The sequence below is a fragment of the Patiria miniata genome, unplaced genomic scaffold (assembly GCF_015706575.1).
Source record: "Patiria miniata isolate m_02_andy unplaced genomic scaffold, ASM1570657v1 HiC_scaffold_12, whole genome shotgun sequence".
In the NCBI taxonomy this organism is placed as follows: domain Eukaryota; kingdom Metazoa; phylum Echinodermata; class Asteroidea; order Valvatida; family Asterinidae; genus Patiria; species Patiria miniata.
Genome location: NW_024037050.1, coordinates 3,595,715 through 3,617,994, shown reverse-complemented (window position 1 = coordinate 3,617,994; position 22,280 = coordinate 3,595,715). Strand labels below are relative to the sequence as shown.

The 22,280-nt window shown below is 38.6% G+C and overlaps 1 protein-coding gene across 10 annotated transcripts in view; it reads left to right on the top strand.

Moving 5' to 3' along the window:
* Positions 1-4,565: 4,565 nt before the first annotated feature.
* Positions 4,566-22,280, top strand: part of LOC119745563 (kinesin-like protein KIF28P) — a 56,225-nt gene continuing 38,510 nt past the window's right edge. For all 10 annotated transcript variants that reach the window (XM_038222073.1, XM_038222055.1, XM_038222090.1 and 7 more), the window contains exons 1-5: positions 4,566-5,006; positions 6,668-6,706; positions 7,161-7,237; positions 9,524-9,540; positions 11,698-11,720. In XM_038222073.1, coding sequence (XP_038078001.1) covers positions 4,987-5,006; positions 6,668-6,706; positions 7,161-7,237; positions 9,524-9,540; positions 11,698-11,720 — 176 coding nt within the window. In that variant the 5' untranslated portion in view covers positions 4,566-4,986. The remainder of the gene's footprint in view (positions 5,007-6,667; positions 6,707-7,160; positions 7,238-9,523; positions 9,541-11,697; positions 11,721-22,280) is intronic.

The following is a 22,280-nucleotide window of genomic DNA, read 5'->3' as shown; positions in this document are numbered from 1 at the left end:
TAAGCCTTGCTGCCGAGTCAGCAAAAGAACCCCGTACCTATACGCAGATGCCAACCTGGACTTCGCAGACAGTCCCAACTTGTGAGTCAGCTTACCGACCGATCGAGCTAACTGCTGTTGGTAAATGACGACGGGAAATTAATACTCTTAAATGACAGAACCGCGGGCATGGAAAACCAAAAAATTACACCAAGCAGGTTTCGAACCGCTAACCCTGGGTCCGCTGTCAGACAGCTTAACAGCTAGGCTGTTTCAGTAGGTGCTTTTCTCTTCGCGTTTAAAACATAATCCTTATTTCCGCAGTGGGAGAGTTACTTTGTGTTTATAGCTGCATGAAAGACGCATCAGCATGCTATAAACATGAATGCTGTTACGTAATTCTTTTCTACAATCATTCTTATGTACCGAGCAGTTGACTATTCAGAGTCACTACGAGCAAGCTCGTCCTTATTGTGTCTCATCAATTATTGTTTCGCGTCGCGCGCCTTTTGGCCGGCAGTGACATGTCGCTATGATTGAGAGAAATTCTAGCAAGTTTCCCCTACCACATTATATTTATATCAAACTACTGACCCGTTTATACATTTTTACGGGGGAATTTTTGTTCTTGTACTTACGCTAAGTCTAGGGAATGATGCCATTATAAACAATGTCACATTAACGTCAGCCGGTGGTATGATTAGAATCGTGCACGTGACCACGGAGTGCAGTGACGTCCAGTGGCGTAAATCTGTTCTGGCGAGTTGGGGGGGGGGGGGGGGGGACCGGATGGGGGATGACCAAAATCATAAAATTCGGGCGATTCACAATGCAGTGTGCCACCAAGAGTTTGCCATGGAGAGTCAGTTTTTCAAATAACAGTCGACGAACAAGGCCCATTTGAATGAGTGTCATTAAACAACTTTAGCTAAGTGGTTATAAATTCGGGTATAGCGTTCTGCCGCCTTACTAAAAACACCATATTGATACAATGAAAAGAACAAGGCAAATCTATACTCGAATCATACGCTTACGAAACTACTGACCGGAAAAAAAAACTAACAATTTCAAATGTCCCGCGCTGCGAATTTGTCGACCATCTCCCACAACAGTGCACTAGGAAAAATGAACTCTCCGTGGCAAACTCTTGGTGGCACATGAAACGCCCGAATTGCCCGGCCGTGGACATCCGAAAGGGGGGAGGGCCCGCGGGGGGGGGGGGGGGGGCTAGACACCAAATTACTGGGACGCTCTTTATCAATTATGTATACTCGCGCTTACATTTTTAGAACCTTTTGTACTTTGTTTCTCCACTTTCCAGTGCTATTGATTTCCAGTGCTATTGAATACATATTAGTTGCTGGGACGTTCGGAAAATAGCTCAAAATCCTCATTTTTTTCTCATCACAAAAAGTGGGGGATGATTCAATAGCCCATCCCCGCGGTCAAAAAGTGTGGGGGTATATATACCCCCACCCCCACCCCGGGAATTACGCCCCTGATGACGCCCTGCCACTTGATCGCATGTTCTTGTTTTCGTGTCCGGTTTGCCATACGCCTTGACTCAAGTCTTCGGTCATGAAAAGGCCTTTGAGATGAAACAAAACAAATCATGAACCTTTGGCGACTGAACGATCTAAATTGGGGTCGTATTGTGTAATTTGTACTTACACCTGTACAAAATAATACGCCAATAGGCGGCGGCGGAACGTTTTTAAAACTGGGGCCATCACCAAAAAGAGGCATTTGCTCGAAAAAAAAAAAGGCACCTTCCGTCGGTGTGAAAGAGGAGAAAATTGTGAAACTATTTTCGTTCACATTGCAAGGAATACATGTTACCCAGAGCAAAATTTACTACCAACATTGTTATACACTTTTAAAAGTGTTTAAAAGCGTAATTGCACTATTATTTCTTTACAGGCCAGTTTTCCATTTTGAGAGGGGCACACATTGTTGTATTGCGACAGGGGTCATTCGTGTTTTCGAGGGATAGTTTTCAATCTCGAGAAGATTCACAATCTTGTTGATGCGCGAGTTAAACGCGATCATAATGCTTTCATGTGCGTTTGAGGGCTGTTTTATGTTTATCTCGAGGGGGCACATTTGTGACCTAATGTGGCAAACTGAGGAATGTCCCCCAAAACCATGTTATGAGTAATCAACGCCTGAAGTTGGATACACTAAGAAAATCGTGTTATAAGAACCGGAAAATGTCCCTGTCTACAAAAAAACACATAATAAAAATCTGTGGTAGGCCTATAGGCCTATTGGGAGTGGGGGTACAAGGACGGATCCAGAACACACTTTTGTTGGGGGGGGGGGGGGCTGTACAAATCAAGCCAGGCCAAACTGGTGTAGGTCCTAGCTCTAACAGCCTGTTGGCACCAATTCTCGAGGGCGTCATTCGCTTCTCAAAGTGGGGGTGGTACATACATGTGTATCTTGATCAGTACTAATTGTGCGAGTGCGAAGCCTAAACGGCGCGGGGTTCGAGGCCCGCTTAAGGGCCCCTGAAAAAAATTGGACTCTAGGCGCCCTGTGGTGCGATCTGAGGCAATTTCTGACGACGACTGCCAAAGTATTAGCACAAGATCATCATTTAAACATCTTTTTCGAGTTTGGAGTCATTAAATCAGCTGTTCTGAGCTATAAAATCAAATGTAGGCTACGTATTTTTATTCAGGGACGAAAAACGTTAGAGAACGACATCAGTCCCCCCCGTTCCCCACCGATCGACGCCCATGGTTGGCACCGTGCTTCAGAACGACAGACTTTACACGTACATTTTATACGTGGGGTCAATGCATATTGTACAATGTCAGTTATGGCACACTGCGGTATTTACTTACAATGTAGGCCCTCCCCCAAGTTTTCGTAGGCCCCCAAATTTTTCGTAGGCCCTAGGCACAGTGCCTATCCGGGCCTGGCCACCAGGGGTCAACTTTCAGGCCCTATGCATGTTTTACATGTATGCACATTGCCACATTGTTGTTTATAAAAAAATGAGAGAATATAAAAGAAAAAAAAACATGCAGGCTAGTGAGCATGCCCGCGGGTTTCAGTAGCCCGGCTGGCTAGTGAACAAAAAAGTTAAGGTCGAACCCTGGTTACGTTGATTTGAATAGGAAAAAAACCGAGATGGCCGAACATGATAATGGTCTATAGGCCTATATAAATAATAGTGCCATCCACTATATCTGTTATGGGGATGTTTGAAATCAATGCACTAGGTAATGGCGCCCTCGTATGACTTTGCTTTGATAATATAGGTTTCCCTGACCAATTTCCTGAAATGTTCATTCACTTCTGAAAATCGGTCTTTCGTTTTCGTCTGAATATGAATGCACGTCTTTAATCCATTTCAATTCAACAAAAGCTTCAATCGTTTTCATTGTCCGTGCATTCGGTTTTGAAAAACAGACGGCCAATTACGTTACCTGTGCATTCATTTACGCAAGCATACCTTTCCGCACAGAGTTCTGGAATTACTTCGTGAATGTGAAATCAAAAGTACGTTTTTCTAATTCAAAAGTGAAATAGAATGGTCAATGTTTGAAATCACCCTCTAAAAGCGAAAAAGAAGTCTTGTAAACGAATCTGAATGAACATGAACGATAGGTGCTGCTCAATCACTTAATTGATTGAACCGAAAATCATAAAGGCGTGTTTAGAGCGATTCTCAAATTCAGACGAAAATGAATGACCGATTTTCAGAAGTGAATGAACATTTTAGGAATTGGCCGGGAAAACCTATAGTAAAACAAACTTGATGATGAACTTGGTCGGCATCCGTTTGTGACTGACGATGTTGCATTTTTGTTTTGGCGCTCTATAGGCGATCGAAAAGAGAACATGTATTAAGGAATTTAGGAGGCGGCTTACAATGAGTGAAATCATGGTCATTAAATACAAATAACATTAATTTTTTTTGGAATAACTGGGGTGAAAAAAATGCAGATTTTAAAGTATAGGCATAATTTAGTGTCATCTCATTTTATTGTTCTAGTCCCTAGTACTGTCTGTGGTTTTCTGTTTGCCTGAAAAGATAATTTTTACCATTAAAAAGAGAAAAGAAATGCGCATTGCCAAATCCATGCAATTCGCAAAAGACCTACATGTTAAGTTATTTAGATAAATTACATGTATATTGGTTTATAACTCCAAAGTCGTGTAGTCTATCAGATTAACTGTATTCGGTCAGAAACAGTACATGGAAATATCGACAAAATGAAATACATATTGCATGAAAAAATTTGAATAAAATTAAAATGTTATCAAAAAACCACACACACACAAAATGCACATCGCCATTCCCATGCAAAAGACTAAAATACTAAAATTTCTGGTGGACGATGAATTTCAATACAGTCAAATTCTTTTCGCTGAAAATGTAATGACTTTTTTTCTAATTCTTTTATATTTATTGTTTTATAAAATTGAAAATCAGCACCATTCACAATAAATTTTGTTCAAAGAGTAACTAGATTTGCTCCCACTAATGAGGGCGCTCTTTATTTCCCACAGTGTGAGAGCTCAAAGTACCATCCGCAACTGTACAAGTGTCCAATCAATCACGCTAGTGACGTCATGTATATCGGCCAGTTGCCTGGGAAGCGAGAACACAGTGGCCGCACATGAATGGAAATCTTTGTCAATACACGACTAATTCCACCGGAATATTGAGAGTCAATGACGTAGGCCTACTATCGATTGATACACATGATGAGTGTGACTTTCCACTGCAGTGTGCTCCAAAAAATGTAAAACTGTGAGGTTAATGTAAGGATTTTCCTGCAGAAACTTGGATACTTGTTGCGACACCTGCAACTCTGCAAGTGTAACTCAGTTCGGTTCACCTGCTACTCAGCAAGTGTATTCGGTTCGACGCGGTATCAAGTGGGGGATCCGGGAGCGCTGGGCACACGGCCTCGAGTGGTGCGGTTGGTGCCTGGAAGACCGCTGTCAAGAGGAGCTTTCTATTTGATCTGGAACACATAGAACAGCAGGATGTCGGGTGGAGGAGAATCGTAAGTATTTACGGCTCAAGAATTTCATTTATTAGTATTACAGCTAAACAGCTTTAAAAGTAAAAGATATTTATTAGACAGTGAACTGGTCCCTGATTGTTTTCAGTATTGTACCGGCATTTAAAATGCACAGTAACTGTTTATTGGGTGGGACCAACTACAGTGCGGCTTTCATTTCATCGTGCGAGGCACGTAGACACTCTCGAAATGAAACCCGGACTGTAGTTGGTCTAGCCCCATAAATGTGGCCTATTTACTGGACTGCCTCCGTAAACATAGGCCACACGTCTACATGTACAAAAATCGTGTCGACTTTGCCAAATTTTGATTTTCACATTTAGGCTTAGTTTGTAGGATTTTTTTGCTTTAAAAGCATACTCACCCACTTCATAGGCTAGTCAGAAAGTGCTGCCTTTTTCAGATGTCTAATTTTTGTGAAATTTCATGTTGAAATTTTGATACGCAAACGTGTAAAAATGAATCTGGAAATTTCACGAAAAATATACATCTTAAAAAGGCAGCACTTTCTGATTAGCCTATAAAGAGGGTGAGTATGCTTCTAAAGCAAAAAAACCCTACAAACCAAGCCTAAATGTGAAAATCAAAGTTTTGGCAAAGTCGACATGATTTTTGTACGTGTGGACGTGTGGCCTATGTTTACGGAGGCAGTCCAGTAAATAGGCCACATTTATGGGGCTATAGTTGGTCAAGAGAATTAAAGTGGCCTCAGTCGACGGCAAACGATCATGCGAGACGGCCGAGTGCGAGACTCCGGTGATCCTGGTGAACAAAATTCTAGTACATTTCACATTTTTGTTTGACATTTGAGGGATTTCAACCCACCCTAGATCTAGAGGTACCAATCCTCATCAAGATAATACTTGTGAAATGCTGAGGCCAAACATTTTGTGACAGAGGAGTTCGGAGGTCGGGAAAAATTGAGAATTTTCTGCTACAGCAACTTCAATTGGTATTTCTGTAAGGTTTGTAAAAAACCTTACAGTTGTGGAAGTACGCCATGAGTACCTAATTGTTGGTAGATACGTGCGCTATATAAGACTCAGGTATTATTATAATTAATCCTTATTTCTTGGGACACAAAAAAAAATACAGTTTCAAAAAATATGGGTCATGCTGGGACTCAAAATCGAACGGCGTGCTTGCAAGGCGTGCGCTATCCACTAGGCCACGTGTTCGCTCAACGAGAAGTGGTAATTTAATAACTTATATGGTGTAGGCCTACTCGTATGCACATGAATGAGGGTGCTTTACAATCTGCTGGCTTAAGAACGGAGAAGAAATGTGAGACCGGTTCATGAAAAGGGCTGTGTTCTTTCTTGCATGTTACTCGCTAGACCCAGTAACTGGGACGCTAGAACTCTTTTTTCCCCGAATTTTGACTCGGACTTTGTTTGGTCGTACTAGCACACAATCAAATAGTGGGCGTACATTCGTACAATCTCTAAACCATTATTTTCACGAGTATCCAGCTCAAAAAAGTTGCCAAAATCATGGCAATGGTTCGACAAAATGTACCTAGCACCTACTGGCTTCTCAACGTGTCAAAGACGAACTCCTGGGGCTTCAATGGTACTCACAATCTATTTTATGCTTTCAAAAGTTAATTAATGTTGTATTTTCCGCTTTCCTTTGATTTATAGCGTGAAGGTGGCAGTACGAGTTCGGCCCTTCAACTCCAGGTGCGTGGTAAACCTTTAACTGTGGATGATTTACATGTGATGTGATGAGTAAAAAGGAAAATATATTTTTTTTTAAAGTCAAACTGATGCAGATAATTCAGACAGTTTGGCCTACAACTCCTGTGTGCCCAAAAAGGACCTACATGTACTTAATGCAACTGGTATTTCATGTTACTGAAAGAATTTTTTAAAAATCAATGTACTTCTGTACCAGAATTCGATTTCCCCCCCTGCAGCTGAAGTAGTTGGGACATCTTCAGTTTTTTTGTCTGAATAATTAAATTGACTTTTTCATTGTTTTTAGTTGAAAAGTGATGAAACTGTTACAGACTACCATATTTTTAAAATTTGGAAGCTTACTTCTTTATTTGTGGTTAAACAAAAGTTTATTCACTTTTGAATGAGACGTAGCACACAAAAATTGAATGTTGAAGATGCATTTTTTTCTTCACAGGGAAAAGGAAAGAGGGGCCAAACTCGTCGTAGAAATGAAAGGAGCAACCACTAAACTTCTTTGTGGCGATGGCTCAGGTGAGACCAATCTCCTAATGAGTGACAAAGTTACACAGAGGAGGGCATGCTTTCCCTTCTAGCTTAGCCTTGGTTGTGGCTTTCGACGATTGTGTCCGATGATCGTTGGTCGGCTGATAACAGAAAAAGTGGCCGGCACTATGCACTTCTGTCACACGAAGTGCGAACAGAGACATCACGCGGCTAGGCTATCAGTTGGTGATCGAACACCTTGGCAAAACCGTTTCCCTCGGCTGATGTTTTTTGTTTGTAGAATGCCATGGTCCAGTGGTTACGGGGTTTGACTCATGCAAAATGGTGGGTAGGTTCGAATCCTGCCCTTCCAGGAGCTGGTGTTTGTGCCCTTGGGCAAGACGCTTAACTACAATTGCCTCTCTCCACCCAAGAGTATAAATGGGTACCCGTGAGGGTTCAAGATCAATTGAGTGCTGATATTGGTTGCCGCCTTGTCTCATGGCCTGATGACTGGGGTAATAATTGACCAGGCTCTGAGATTGTTATTACGATGGAAAGCGCTATAGAAGCCCCACGATTAGTATTAGGCCTACTATTTTCTTTATTTTGTTGCTGGATTTCCAGGGACGACCTCATATGCGAAAAAAGATATATGCTGGGTAGTGTGGCTACATTCTCCAACAAATTTGGAGTCGGCAGACCAAATATAACTGGATGTAAATCCAGCGTCAAATTACAAAAATTGCCTTAAACGAACAACTTGTCCAAAATCACAGATCATTTTTGAGTTATATTTTTCATCGAGTGTGGAGCTGACAAGCGCAAATCAATAATAGGCCTCGGGCCTACTTACAAAGTAATCTGGCGATAGTATACAAATAATGAATGTTTATGAGTGCAGTGGTGAGAATATTTTCATGAGTTGAAAGATTGAATGTTCCATTCAACGAGGTAAAGGATAACACTTTAAACAAAACTCACAAAATGTATCATAATCCACTCGCTTTTTAAGCTCATTCAAGGCTATCAAAGGTTTAAAAGTCATAAAAGTCATTTAATCATAGTTAACATTGTAAGTTCTTAAAATAATGTAAAACAATTATCAGGGCAACTGCATGAACTTCAAAGGCAGGTTTCGTACTGCTGTAACGCATGATGTGGTCTAAATAGCGCAACAATCATAGCGCCGGGCCGTTGCGCATTGTATGCACGGTGTGCAATAGAACAAAAGGGATGGGACGAAAATGCACGGTGAATGGAACCAAAAATGCGCAGTTATGACGTAGGCCATGAAATGGTTCGATTAATGAATGCCGCGTGACCTACAATCCTCCAATCTAATGCCAAGGATTTACTTATAATAGGGCCCTATAAATGAGACACACAAGTTCAAAAATCTTGGGGGGGGGGACATTTGATATGGTGTCCCCCATCCTTCAAAAAGTAAGGGGGGATATGTCCCCCTGACCCCTTCTCCCAGGATTGACGCCCATGTAACAGGGACAGGACAAAATTCACTCTTTTGGACCCTAACTTTATATATAATGACCTCAGGCATACATGTACTACTTGTAGTACCTTTCATCCTCGTCATCAACTTAAAAGAATCCAAAATGTCCTCGAGCAGGAACTAACTAGCGAATGTACTAAGTTTACAATGAATGCAATGTATCCATAAAAAGCTGCTCTATCCATAAAAAGCTGCTCTTTAGGACTGCACGTGTACATGGAACCAGTTCCTTGCTCTATGATGGAAAACATCCCGCATGCTGTGTTGATTCTATTGATTGCACTCTGCCTCACATTGTTACGTCTTTAAGTTTACTCAGTCAATCAAGATTTGTTTCTTTCATTTGGGAATACACATGTATACGCATTGCTGGAGGGGTTTCAATGATTGTTACATAATAACAGCGCAGGGCTCTATTCACTTAGCTTTGCTTGCAGCTTGGTAACCGGATTTCTTCTGTTATGAAGAAAAATGGATATCATCAACATCTGTGTGTTCTGTTATTTTTTTTTTAACAAACATTGAAATAAAAATGCTACACATTAATTTAGTCAACACTTGAGTCGCGCTGCCTCTACTTTCATGGAATATAGGGTCAGGTGAGGATTAAATCAAGTCAATTCTTGGGACCCATAGATGGAAAATCAGGACCAAGTTTGTTTTACTTGAACCAAAATATTGGCAATTGTTTTAAGTATGAATCCTACTAATGTACATGTACGTGTTGAGTTTTTAAAAGGTGTTGCATCATTTTTAATAATTTGTTCTTTCCTTATTTTACATGCATCTTTCCCCTGTACTAAACGGACTTGGTTCATCAGGAGAGGAACCCAAAACAGTGAGTATTTATTTTAAATTGTATAATTCACATTGTTATACCTCTGTCTTGGATACTGTATTTTCATTGGCCTAGAACGAAAACGTGTGGAGTTTATAAAAAGTCATGGCACACTCCCTGTGGGATATCACGTACGTGATATCCCACAGGGAGTGTTGCTATGACTTTGTACGTACGGTACGTGCTATTTTCACCATGTTTTCGCATATGAGTGGGAGCAGTGAACTAGCAGACGATCAGCTTTTTCAAGCACGCACCATGCATACTTGTGAGTTGCTGTTCGATTTTCATAATTGCTGTATTTACTACTGTTTGTTTTCGTGATATTCACATCAAAAGTCAAAGAATCCAAAGACAGAGGTATAACAAAACAATTGTTGACTGTTGTGATGTGGGACACGACGTTTTGAACACCCTCGGGGTGTATAGCACTCTCTGCTTCGCCTCGGGTGCTATGCGCCCCTCGGGTGTTCAAAACGTCATATCCCACATCATACCAGTCAACAATTGTTAATTGTGATACCGTTTGGACCAGATTCCAGTTTTGTCTTATGAATTTCCCACATATTCAGTAACATTGGATAACACACTAAGCCTGTTCGATATCCATTTATTTTTAAATCGGCATATCGTGAACAAAATATCGGATATCGCGATATTATCGTGATGACGTCATTTTTCCATTCATGGAACAATGGAATAACAAAAAAAACACACAAAAAAAAACCCACACGATCGAAGTCACGATCCACTGCCGCGAAAAAAAACCAATATGTCCTGAACAAAATCGTCAATTTTATTTGACTAGAGTCTCATTTACCTTGCCAATTTAGGTAGAAAACAAATTCCACATTCAAATATCGAAAATTACCTTGAAATGTTGGATAAAAATGTGCAAATAGAAATCCATATCGAGGAAAGAACGAAGCACTAGCACGCAATGCACGCCACATTGATTCCCACGTGCACTCAAAGTACAGCCCACACCATTTGCGGTCAAGGGTGTGCTTCATTGAAAACAATTTTTGGCCGTGTGCCGAAACGAAACATTCACTTCTCAACGTCGTAATCTACAATTCAAGCACATGTATTTGTGGTGTTTTGTCTGTACAGCTTCACATTTCCGTCAAAACAAAACAGGCACCGTATTTTTTTTGCGAAATGTCAGAGACTTTGTTTCCCTTCGGTTAACTCCACGCCCGTGATTATGATTTTGGCACTTGGTATGTGGGGTGAAATTGTGTTGTTTGTACTGCACCACGTGCAGCGTGGAAGATGCAAAATCCAATACACGTGACGTTAGTCAGTTGGTTCCGCCCCTGAATAGGTAAGACCTCGCAGTACAATGCGGTAACAGTGAATTTGTGGTTTGCGGTTTTTCATGGGAGCGCTTTAGCGACAGTTTTAAACTTTAAGGGATTGACTTTGGTTACAAAAGCGGTACCTCAAAAAGAATATTGCGATATTTTTCGGGATATCGAATTTCACGATGTGCCGATTTTTTTAATGAGATCGATACGATTTCCGATATGAAAATTTAATCGAAATATCGTGAAATATCGTCATACCGAACAGGCTTATAACACACACCATCTGATATCCACTTACAAAACTTAAAAACATTATCAAGATGCATTGAGGTTAGACACATGTGTACACATACATGTAGGCCTACCTAAGTTATGACATTTTGCTTGGTACATGTGCCTTAACAATTTAAACTTTTTCCCCACGGAATTACAATAAGAGAATTACTGGAAAAAAAACTATAAAGTTGCAATGGAAATGATAAAATGATCTGTACAGGGTGAGTAAAAAAAAGTGAAACCCAAATGTCGGGACTATTGTTTTATTGAAGTTCTGCATGTAGCACTTTCAAAATCTAGGATATGAAAGCCCAATTCATAAGCTTTCTTTTAGAACAAGAATCATTCAAATCACTCATGCACGGAATTTTAAACACAACCACCGTTTTAAGGTTCTGTCCACGGATCACCAAAAAGGTGTGCGCTCTTTCAGCAAAAATGAAAACAATTCACACACATCCCTATGTGATTTGTTTTCGTTTTACTGAAAGAACACTAAAAAATTTTTTTTTTTTTTTTTAGTTTTGTATTAAACTTCCAAAGTAATACTCTGTTTTATCTTTCTTTTCAGTTCACATTTGATTACTCCTACTGGTAAGTGAACTTTTTGAAGCAATTTCAAACATCAGACAAACTATTGTTTTGTAATTCAGGAAAAATATATGCAATTTTTATGTACCCTGGTGCGATAAATCCTGGTATTTGTTTTATATGGACTTTGATTTTTGTATGGGCCGTTGAAATTCTTGGTAGGGCTATACTCGTACATGTTATCAGGGACACTGCATCCCGGATCCTGAATTGTAAAAGCATGACAGCTCAAAGTACTTTTCAAATAAATACAATCTGATTTGTTGTAGAACACAGGATACTGTTTTTATGTGTGTAGGAATAGGTTATTTGAGTTTGGGAAGACTGTACCAAATTTTCAAGGGCCGTAATTTGGAAAAAACAAAATTGAAAAGCTTAACAAAAAGCAGGTGCATGTGATTTTTCAGACTAAGAAAATAATGCAAAGCCAATGAAACAAGTGCAGCAACTAAGAATTACATTGGACCTCACCATACTGACAATATGAGAGTAAAACTCAATCTTTAGTACATAACCAGTGCTTAAAGAGGTTGTGGAATGCTCGAAGACATACATTTCCATCATGGGGGCAGCAAACAAAACATAGTCAATCGTGACGTAATAAACAGGACTCCCGATGCAGCGTAGTATAAACGAGTCCTGTTTATTACGTAACGATTTACATGTACTATGTTTTGTTTGCTGCCCCCAACGACGACTTTTACACAAATTGCACGTTGAAACAGGACCTGAAAAACAGCTCTCAAAAGTACCTTTTGCACTCATTTCATGACAGACACAACAGTCGTTTTTATTTCAACACACCTTAGGCTACATATACCAGAAAAATGACGGAAATGTCTTCGAGCATTCCACAACCTCTTTAACATGTAGGGGCCTACATTATATACGGTACTTGGCTTAATTCTAACGCCACAGACATTTTGGTAACAATGTGACTCTGACAAAAACTTTGTCAATACTAATCTATACTAACTTTGTAAGTAAGTGCACGCATGTACATGGTATGAAATTTGTTGGTCCATTTTCCATATTAATGATGCTTGGACACTTCTTTCAACGTTGACCAAAAAAAAAAGAAGAACTTGCTGCAACCATAACAGCCTGTATTGGAATGACCTGAATTACACAACTCAAAGTCGGAAGGCTGGATAAGTCAGAGGCTTTCTCAAGCTTTGAAAAAGAATCTGTCATGATTGAACTTCTACATGTACATGTATGTAGGCAGTCTAACTGTTACAGTGTGAAATGTTCTTCTCGAGGACTTTTTCATTCTGACTTTCCAATGAAGACGAAACGGAATTAGGCCCCCCCCCCAAGTTTTAGTATGGTAGTCGGTAGACCACACCTCTTGAAATGAGGCAACCCTGCATGTACATATACCGGGTTGGTTTTAGTATCGAACAGGGTGGTGCAAAAAGAAGGAAACCCACTTTTGACAGGAATTTTAACCTACTTACTCTTATTCGAACTGTCTTCTTTTTACACTGTAGTGAAGTATAGCTCTTCAGCCATATGTTGTGAAAAAATCTTTGAAAATAATCACAAGAAAGGTGTTATTATGCTTATTTGAATACAAGTCACCAACAACTCTGTTTTCCATGTGTAAGTCTAGTGTAGTGTTTTTTTTTCTTCTGTAAACAATCGCTAGAGCTTAGTCAAGCAGATGGAATAAAGCCATCCATGGACAAACAGGTTTGGCACATGACATTATTAAATATCCCATTCCATTTGGGTCACTAGATTTAGAAATCATTTAAAGGGAAAATACAACATTTGCAAACATCAAAAAATAAAACTACCAAATCATTTTGAAATACCTTGCTGGACTGTTAGTGAATGACAGTGTAAAACATCCTGTAAAATCATGGCACCTGGTATACCGTCATTTTCAAGAAAAGTGGTATTTTTGTATCAATTTCCAACGCTGATCGGCCGACCAGCATTGGAAACAACTGGCTTTTTTTCAAATACTGGCCCCAGTTGACCATCGCACTTGTTTGCAATCGTTTAAACACCTATGAACGGGTACAAGCCAGCTAGAATGGTTCCCTGACCTGACAATTCCCCAATGTAAGTAAACTGCTCTGTTTCTTCTTAAATGGAGTCAGGGAACCAGACTACAGGAAAATGATTGTTTTTCTTGGTTTTTATAGCATTTTCGAACCCAAAACCTCAAAAAAGTCAGTGTAACTATATTTGCTATATATTTCCAACCCCCAATTCCATCCATTTCTGAAAATTAAAGCAAAAGCAAATGATGTATATTCCCTTTAAGCGAAGGGTGTACATTTTACTTGGGTCCTCAACTGTGATGTCACCAACTTCAATGCCTTTTCAATGCGTACATGTATTCAATTCTTAACCCAGCTTCAGCCCATGTCCAGGTGAGAGTGGCGCAAGTAAAAGTTACACACTTAATTGATTGTATTTCTGGATCTAGGGACTCAAATGGACTGGGGTAAAAAGGAGTTGATTGAGAAATAGTCGGGCTTTAATGTAATATAGGCCTATAATTTCATTGAAGGAAAAAAAAATTATTCTTAAACTGTTTTAATTATTTGTTTTTGAATGTTGCACTTTCGTGGCACACTGTATATTTTTCACCCAGCTGAAACTTCAACAAGTTAGTTGTTACCCTTAAGATTTGGAGCATTTCTTTTTTTGTTGTTTCAAACGAAAAAAAAATGCACAAAAACAATGTATACCTTCCAATGCATCTGTCTAGCTGTTAGCTATATAATACCATTGACTTTCCATATAAATCCACCTGGACTGATAAGATCATGGAGATTAATATGGCCCAACCCAGACTGATTGAAGAGGCTTGCTTTTATCTGTTGGCTCTGGGGCTGGGGTTGCCAGGGTGCATTAAAAAGCAAGCACACAAAGTGTGTTTTCCTGCTAATTGCATCGCATGTCTGACAGCCAAGTTATGGGGCAAGGTTGTAAGGGGTGCTAGCTATTTTTTTACAGCTTGTATAAATAGGTTAAAGGTACAATGAAAGTTGCACATGCATCAAAGTTTAACCATTGATTTGCATCCAAGAGTATGATTGATCACGCAGTAAGCCATGTGTGAATTTAATTAAAACAATGTAAGGTAGTTTGCATGACACTCATCTGTGTGGCGCTTCTGTTCCACATGTCATCAGTTTGTGCCTTATTACCTGAATATTTTTTTTTTAAAACCATGAGACAATTTAATTCTTATGCAAAGGGTGTGATTCCTGATATTGCTAGCAGAATGATTTTTGTAATAACAATGAACATTTGAATTCATCAAATAAAAGATTGATGGTTGTTTCATATGCTTTTATGATAAAAACAGTTTAAAAAATCTTTTTATCTGGAGGTGGGGGAATTGGCAAACTGGGAGTGGAAGTATCCACAATTTACAATTTTTTTTTTGAAAGAATTTTGTTTTTACTGGATGAGTTGTCCTACTGTGTAACAACTACATGTTTTAGCAGTAACTTTAGATGGTCATTGCATTGTTGTATACAACCAGAAACAGTATGTAACAATGAACAAATGTAAATCATATCAAGTCCCTATTCACTGATGTCACCTGGAAACAAAGAAAGCTCAGATGTCGGTGAAGTTGTCCAAAATGTTGACTGGCATCTCAGCCAAGGACCTACATGAACATGAAATATAAAGCCTGTGCCAATGTAAATATTTACATGTAGCCTGTACTTAAAGTCTTGAAATCAATATTTTTGACTGGGTGAGGCTGATTAAATATCTACATCTACCCCTGTTGTTTGCATACACTATGTACAAGTTTGTAACTGTTCTTTTGCAGAATTTGATGAGTCTCTTGAATATCTGTCCGTTACAAAGGGATACTTTATGAAGTCAATCTTAGCTGAAAACAAAAAGGAAATAAAATGAACATGTACATATTTGTTTATCCTCAACCTCAGGACAGATCATGTACATTGTTGAATGTACCAAAGAGATTTCCACCTTTTTTTCTCACTGAGTTTTTATTGCCCTTTCTTTTAAGTAGAAATATGAGAATTATGAGTCATCAGGTGTGCAACTCTGTAGAAAAGTTAGACAATTTCCTACTTGTGGTACAAAGCTGGAGTTTGAATGCGTGTATTGATCTAGGCTCTCTTGAAAACGGTAAATTTTATTTGTGAACTTGCATTCAGAATTCCCAAATCTGTACATGTACAAATCTTTCTAAAGCTAATCTGATAGACAGACAAAGCCTGGTTTTCACAGAGATTATTTTTGTATTGACTTCCCATTTTCGATATACATGATGTTCAAGAAACGAGCCACTTCCCAATTCTACCCCTTGCCTCTACATTTTTTTTTCACAAAAGTCCCTGTCATGCTAGTGTAACTTTACACAGAAGTGGCCAGGCAAACAATGATTTCTCATTTTCCATTCGAAGAGCTGTAAAAGCAAACTATAGCTAGCTGAAACTGGTAAACATTGATTGTTGAGATGGAGATTTCCATTTCAAACGTGACAGCTTCTCCTTATTCTCTGTTTATGTTTAATTGTACCGTACTGTATGCAGTTGCATGCAAATAAATCTGTACATTTCCCAGTTTATTAGTGAAGCATAGTCATGTATACCACTGCACTCTCACTGCACTCTCACTGCACATTGTATCCCATTGTTGTCCAGGTGATTTACATGACATTGGGATTAGTGTACAGTCACTGGGATTCTGTAACAGCCAACTATGGGTGGCTGGGATTGTGTGTGCATTGGGAGCTGCTAAACTGGGAAGACAATTAAAAGCTCGGACTGGCTTAGGGGTTGTGTGTGTGTGTGCATGCCACCACAGGTGTGTACATAGCAACGGGGATTTGATGCATACACAAGTGTACTTGTTGCTTGGTTGCGGCCGGTGCCCTGACATGGATGGGACCTTGTATTGATGTGATGAATACCGGTCGTGATGACACTACAAGTGTTGCAAATTTAACCGAATAGTTCTATTTATAGTTTTATTTAGACAGGGTAGCCTCATCAGTTAAAAACTGCTATTACTGAGGGCCCTGTATAAAATGATCAGAATAAAATGAAATAAAAGGAAAATATTATGTAAAATCACTAAGAACATTGAGTAAAAGTAAAAACTAGAATGAAGAAACAAAAATGCAAATATGTAAAATATAGGGGTGTGAATACAAAAATAAGAACAAATTTAAACACTAAGATACACATATATATAAACACTGACAAAATACAACACAGAAATTAAATTAACATAAAACAAAAACAAATTGCAGGATACATTTTAAGCAAAAATGTTTTATACATTTTGTACTTGGTTACATTGGAGATCTGTTCCAAAAATAGTTCATGTTAGGCCAAAAAAAAAAATAAGTCGGTCTCTGGTCAGCGCGCGCGTCGATTTTAATCATGCGCGTCGATCTTTTTTTTTCCAAAATGTTCCGCGGTAGCTCCAACAGCGCCCTCATTTCCGCATCTCCTCATTTTTTTTTACCAAAGAGCACCAAGGAATGGGAAATTGCACCAAGGCAAATGATCGAAAGCACCAAGGCAAATTATGGAGGACACCAATGTACATGAGGAAACCAAAAAAACAAAATAGTACCCCACCTTGTCTGTACAATCCAAGCTTGAAGAAAAAAAGCAAAAAAAAAAAAAAAAAAGCCGCGTGGCCGCGTCAATTCCTGAACTTTGGTCTGACCAGAGACCGAATATTTTTTTTTTTTTGCCTTAATAGCGAAAATGATTTGCAATTTAATTATGTTTGAGTGTTAGAGTAAAACGTCAGTCTTCAAAAATTGCATTGTTAAAATAAATGTCCTCATTGATCATGACATCTAAAAGTAACATTTGCGTACTAAACGTTTCGGATAGAGTAGTATACTCTGCCCGTGATCAGTCTCCCGATGATGGGCAGAGTAAAATGTCCAAAGAAATGATTTTCCCCAGTTCTTTTAAGAACCTCACAAACTCACTAAAGAGATTTATCACATGGTGCTACCGTAAACTTGATCTTATTACCCAACTTTATGGGTTTTTTTTAAGTTGACCTATACAGGTAAGATACAACAGTTGATTTGGGGGTTAGTATTTTTATGGAGGAATAATTATAGCAAATATTGTTAGACTGACGTTTTTAAAGTTTTGTGTTCATAGAAGCTGGAAAACCAAGAAATGTTGTTCTTGTAGTCTGGTTGCCTGATTCTACTAAAGATGAATGGAGCAATTTATAGACTTTTGGGGAATTGTCAGGTTAGGGAACCAGACTAGATGGCTTGCACCCCTCCAAAATATGGACTATTAAAACTGAATTGGTAAACTTGGGGCAATATTAAAAAAAAAGAATCAGTTTCTTTTCAACGATGGTTGGCCGACCATCGCTGGAAATCTTCACACAAATTTCACTTTTCTTGACACCACACAGTGTGCCATGATTTCACAGGATGCTAGAGACTATCATTCATTTACAGTCATAATCATTTGGTAATTTTGTTTTTTTATGTTTGCAAATTTTGTATATTACCTTTAAAAGTATACTAGAAGAATCCCTGATTAGAAAATAAGAGGATAAAAATAAGTTGCCCAGAGACAAGGTTGAATAAAACATCTGGAATCACTGGGCGTGAAAAGGTGTTTGTACTTTTCAAAGAACCTGGTCAATTTTTTGGAAGTTAACTGATCCCTTACAAAATGCGATGAAACAGACTATTGAATGAAGGCACCTCAGGTTGTAAAGCTTACATGCATGGATGCATCTTTATAGGTCTGAATACAAGCTAAATACACTTTACAATTATGACAATATCATTGGGGAGATGATGGGAAAATACCGGTGGGCCTACTCTTTCAATCTCCAGGCTTATCGAAAAATAATTTCACCCCACAGAGATGATAAATATAGGTTGCACTGACATGTACATGTACATATACAAAATAGAAGTTACAGATCATAAGATGAATGACTGCAATTTTTCAACCCCCCCCCCCCCCCCCGAAAAAATACAAAATTACAAATCAATGAGAAAAGTATAGTATGCATATTTGCTATTGCAGAAACTTGTAAAGACCAGTTCATGGATACTTTATCCAGTTCACGCCAGGATTATTTTGCCGGAATTGTTTTGTGAGCAGGTCGCTGACTGATTTTTCCGGCTCGTTCCCTGCGTGTTAATCAGTTACCCCTTCCGAATACCGCCAAACATTTGTGTGTATGTACATGTCTTGTACATGCAAGTCTAATTTGACATGAAGAAAATCAATTCATTCAAGAAATTTGCCAGAATTTGAAATGTGTTCAACTTCTGCAAATTTTCATCTGAGACATTTCATTGTGAGACTTCAGCAATAGTACTTTTACTTGTCTGTTTTCAACATTTGTCTGAACAAAAATGGATGTACTAAATGCACGTACATGAAGGGACATTTGCATATATGCCTAAAAATGTACCTAAACCGATTTAACATGGGAATCCTAGGCTTGCTCTTAGTGAAGATAGTACTGGTACAAACAATCACCATGTAGTACAACCCACGGTGGTTTCACATACCTTACAGCCGCAAATTTGCAATGCCATGGGGCGTGATCTAATATGCAAATAAGACGCTTGCGCATCAGTGTCGCAAAACTGCAAGTACCAGTATTCCATAGAAACTCACTGGCAAAGCTGTGATACACACATGGCATGGAAACAGTATAACGGGCTGAGTAAAGGTTTCACAAACCAACCCACCAACCAATCCACCAGCCAACCAACATTATCGCAGCTCAAGCCCTCGGCGTGTTTCACACCGCCGTGGGAAAAACCTGGATATTATTTGTAAGAAAACAAATCATTGAAAGAAGTTGTAGAAAATGTGCCTGTGGGCACAGATTTGTACTTGTGTTAGCAACGTAATCCAATACGAGAAATCAGCAATTGTGCGTATGTTTTGTCTGCTTTCTCGAAATGTATACAGGGTGAGTCAAAAAGAACCTAATGAGAAAAAAAAAAACATTAAAAAAAATGTACTTGGCTCTTATTTATTGACAAGTAACTCTGACAATTTCACGTAATTTGCGTGCTGTGTTCACAAGTTGTGTCTATTTTAATACAAGCTTCACAAAATTCAGCTGTCCTTCAATGATCGTTTACCATTCAAAGACAATGAAACAAGGTGGAACGAAAATGTGCACAGGAAAACAGACAGATATCACCATTATTATTCCAGAAGAATGTCTTCTTATTCAAAACACAAAATCTGACAGCAATAATGTTTCAGTCTTGACGAAAAGTATAAAATTCTCATTTGTATCGAAATGCCTGCGTGTCATCTCTAGTTCTCACTCAGCTCAATACATGTAGCTTCAAATGGTGTTCCATTTGGACAGCTGTAGAAACAGACTCGTTTAGCATAAATTCTTATAGCATGGATCAATTTCAGTAATTCCTTTTTTCAAATGAGTGGGATAACATGTTCGGTTAATAAATGTTTTGTTTGTGTGTCAAATTAAATTAGTTTTTAAGGGAAAGAAATTGTTAATCCAGGTCCCTTTCTTTTTGACTCACGCTGTAGTACATATGGCAGTGAGCTGAAACATCAACACGTTTAATATAGGTTTTCTTGGCGAATTTCCGAATTTTTTTAATCAGTTTCATTATCAGCCATTCAATTTCGCGTGAGTTTTGCACGTGTTGTCCAATTGGGGTTTCTTTTTCATTTGGGTTATATTCAATTTCATTTTTAGGCAGCCAAGATTTCACTGTGAATGTTTGTTTTAGTTTTCGGGAAGCCTATTTCGTTTTGGTGCATTCAAGACATAACTTGTAGCAGTCTGAAATTAAGTCTTTGCAACCTTTTGACGGTTGACGCATTCAAATTAGCGAACATCTGTGCGCTTATAACGTATAACCATGCTTTTCGTTTCTTATTCGTTTATAGGCAATCGCTTTCATCGTTTGGTCATTTAAATTAGTAAGATTTTTTTATCGATATGTTTTCCTATTTTTCACCGAGGTTCATTCCCCCCCCCCCCAAAAAAAATCTTGATGACTGTAAAATTTACAATGTTACAAATCAACTGATACTGAGGGAAACAACATGCAACGAAGTAATGATTTGAAAAGGACTAAGATCATTTCTTTTTCACTGTTGATCTATTCTACTTGTTTAAACGTTTGATCAAGGGGCTTTTTTGCGTTGACGATTTCTTGACGTGCAAGGCATCGGGACACGTAATATGTTTGGCAATGGTTGTACCGTCTGGAACACTTCTCTTGTGTTATTTCTTAAATGTTTTCTTGCGTATGTCTGACCGAACACTTACCATATTCATAGGGCCCATGCAAACTTTTCAATGCAATACATCTTTGTGAGACACATTTAACCTTCTTTGCAAGTTATATTTTCCATTTTGGGGGGTGTTTTTGGTGCCTTCTCCGTTTTTATGCTAATGCAAAGTTTCATATTCATTAGAAAACCTGTGATGGCATTCCGAGCGTGAATAATGTTACACGGCTATAAAAAAAGGTGCTAGAATTTTGGATATTTTGCCGTCAGAAATTTCTTTTATTTGGTGATTATATGATGTGTCAGTACATGGCAGTAAGCCAATGACCATCCCTTTCCCACAAATGTTTTTAATTAGCAAATTTTGGATGAATAATTTGAAAGAAAAAACCCTAAACTGAACAGTGTCTTCCTGAAATGACATCACAGTAACAGCGTTAGTCCGGAAAAACATGGAAACTTTTAAATGCTTAAAGAAGTGCACATTTGCAAAAAATTGTTGTCAAATGTATAGTTTTCTTACATTTCACAGAGTTGCGCAAAAAGAATTCCTGAGAAAGATTCATTGCACATACCCTTTAAGAAAGAAAGTCAATCTAAGGTTAGAAGTCATCAAATATGATTTACGCTAAGGAATACAGACACGTATGATATGAAGTCTTAAAAGATGTTTGACAAAATGTGAAACATGTTTGCCCATTAATGAAAACGAATGCCCGATCAACTCCTTACTAATGGTTTAGACGAAATTAAATGAACAACGCGATACTTTTAATATGAATGCATCTTTGATAGGGACGAGTGAAGCTAAAAGGCGATAGAATGCTTGGATAGTGAAATTGAATGATTCTTTTTGATTGTCGAATGCCGATCTGCATGATCTTTTAATTTCAATCTAAATCGAATGAGCCAGGCGTTAAATTGAATGAAAATTTTGTGAAATTGGCCGGGAAAACCTATACTTGTTATGCACTGTTCGTAAGATTCTGAGCAATTTTGTCGCTTAAACTAAAAAAAACCAATAAGACTAAAAGCAAATATTTCCATTTAGTTTGAAGCTTGGAAAAGAATCTATCACTCTGCATGCGACAGCGCAGAGTTGGTTGTGCCATTGTTCTAACTTTTTGTGTGTGTGTTTGATTACACCCTAGGCCACTGAAACACTCAAAACCCCAAAAATAGAGAATGGATAAAAACTGTGAACATTTTGCTGATGATTAAATTATGCCTTGTATGGTCTGTGACTAATGGACTTTAATAATGCATTACTTACTTGTTGGCCTGTTCAATGTTTATACAATTTAATTAC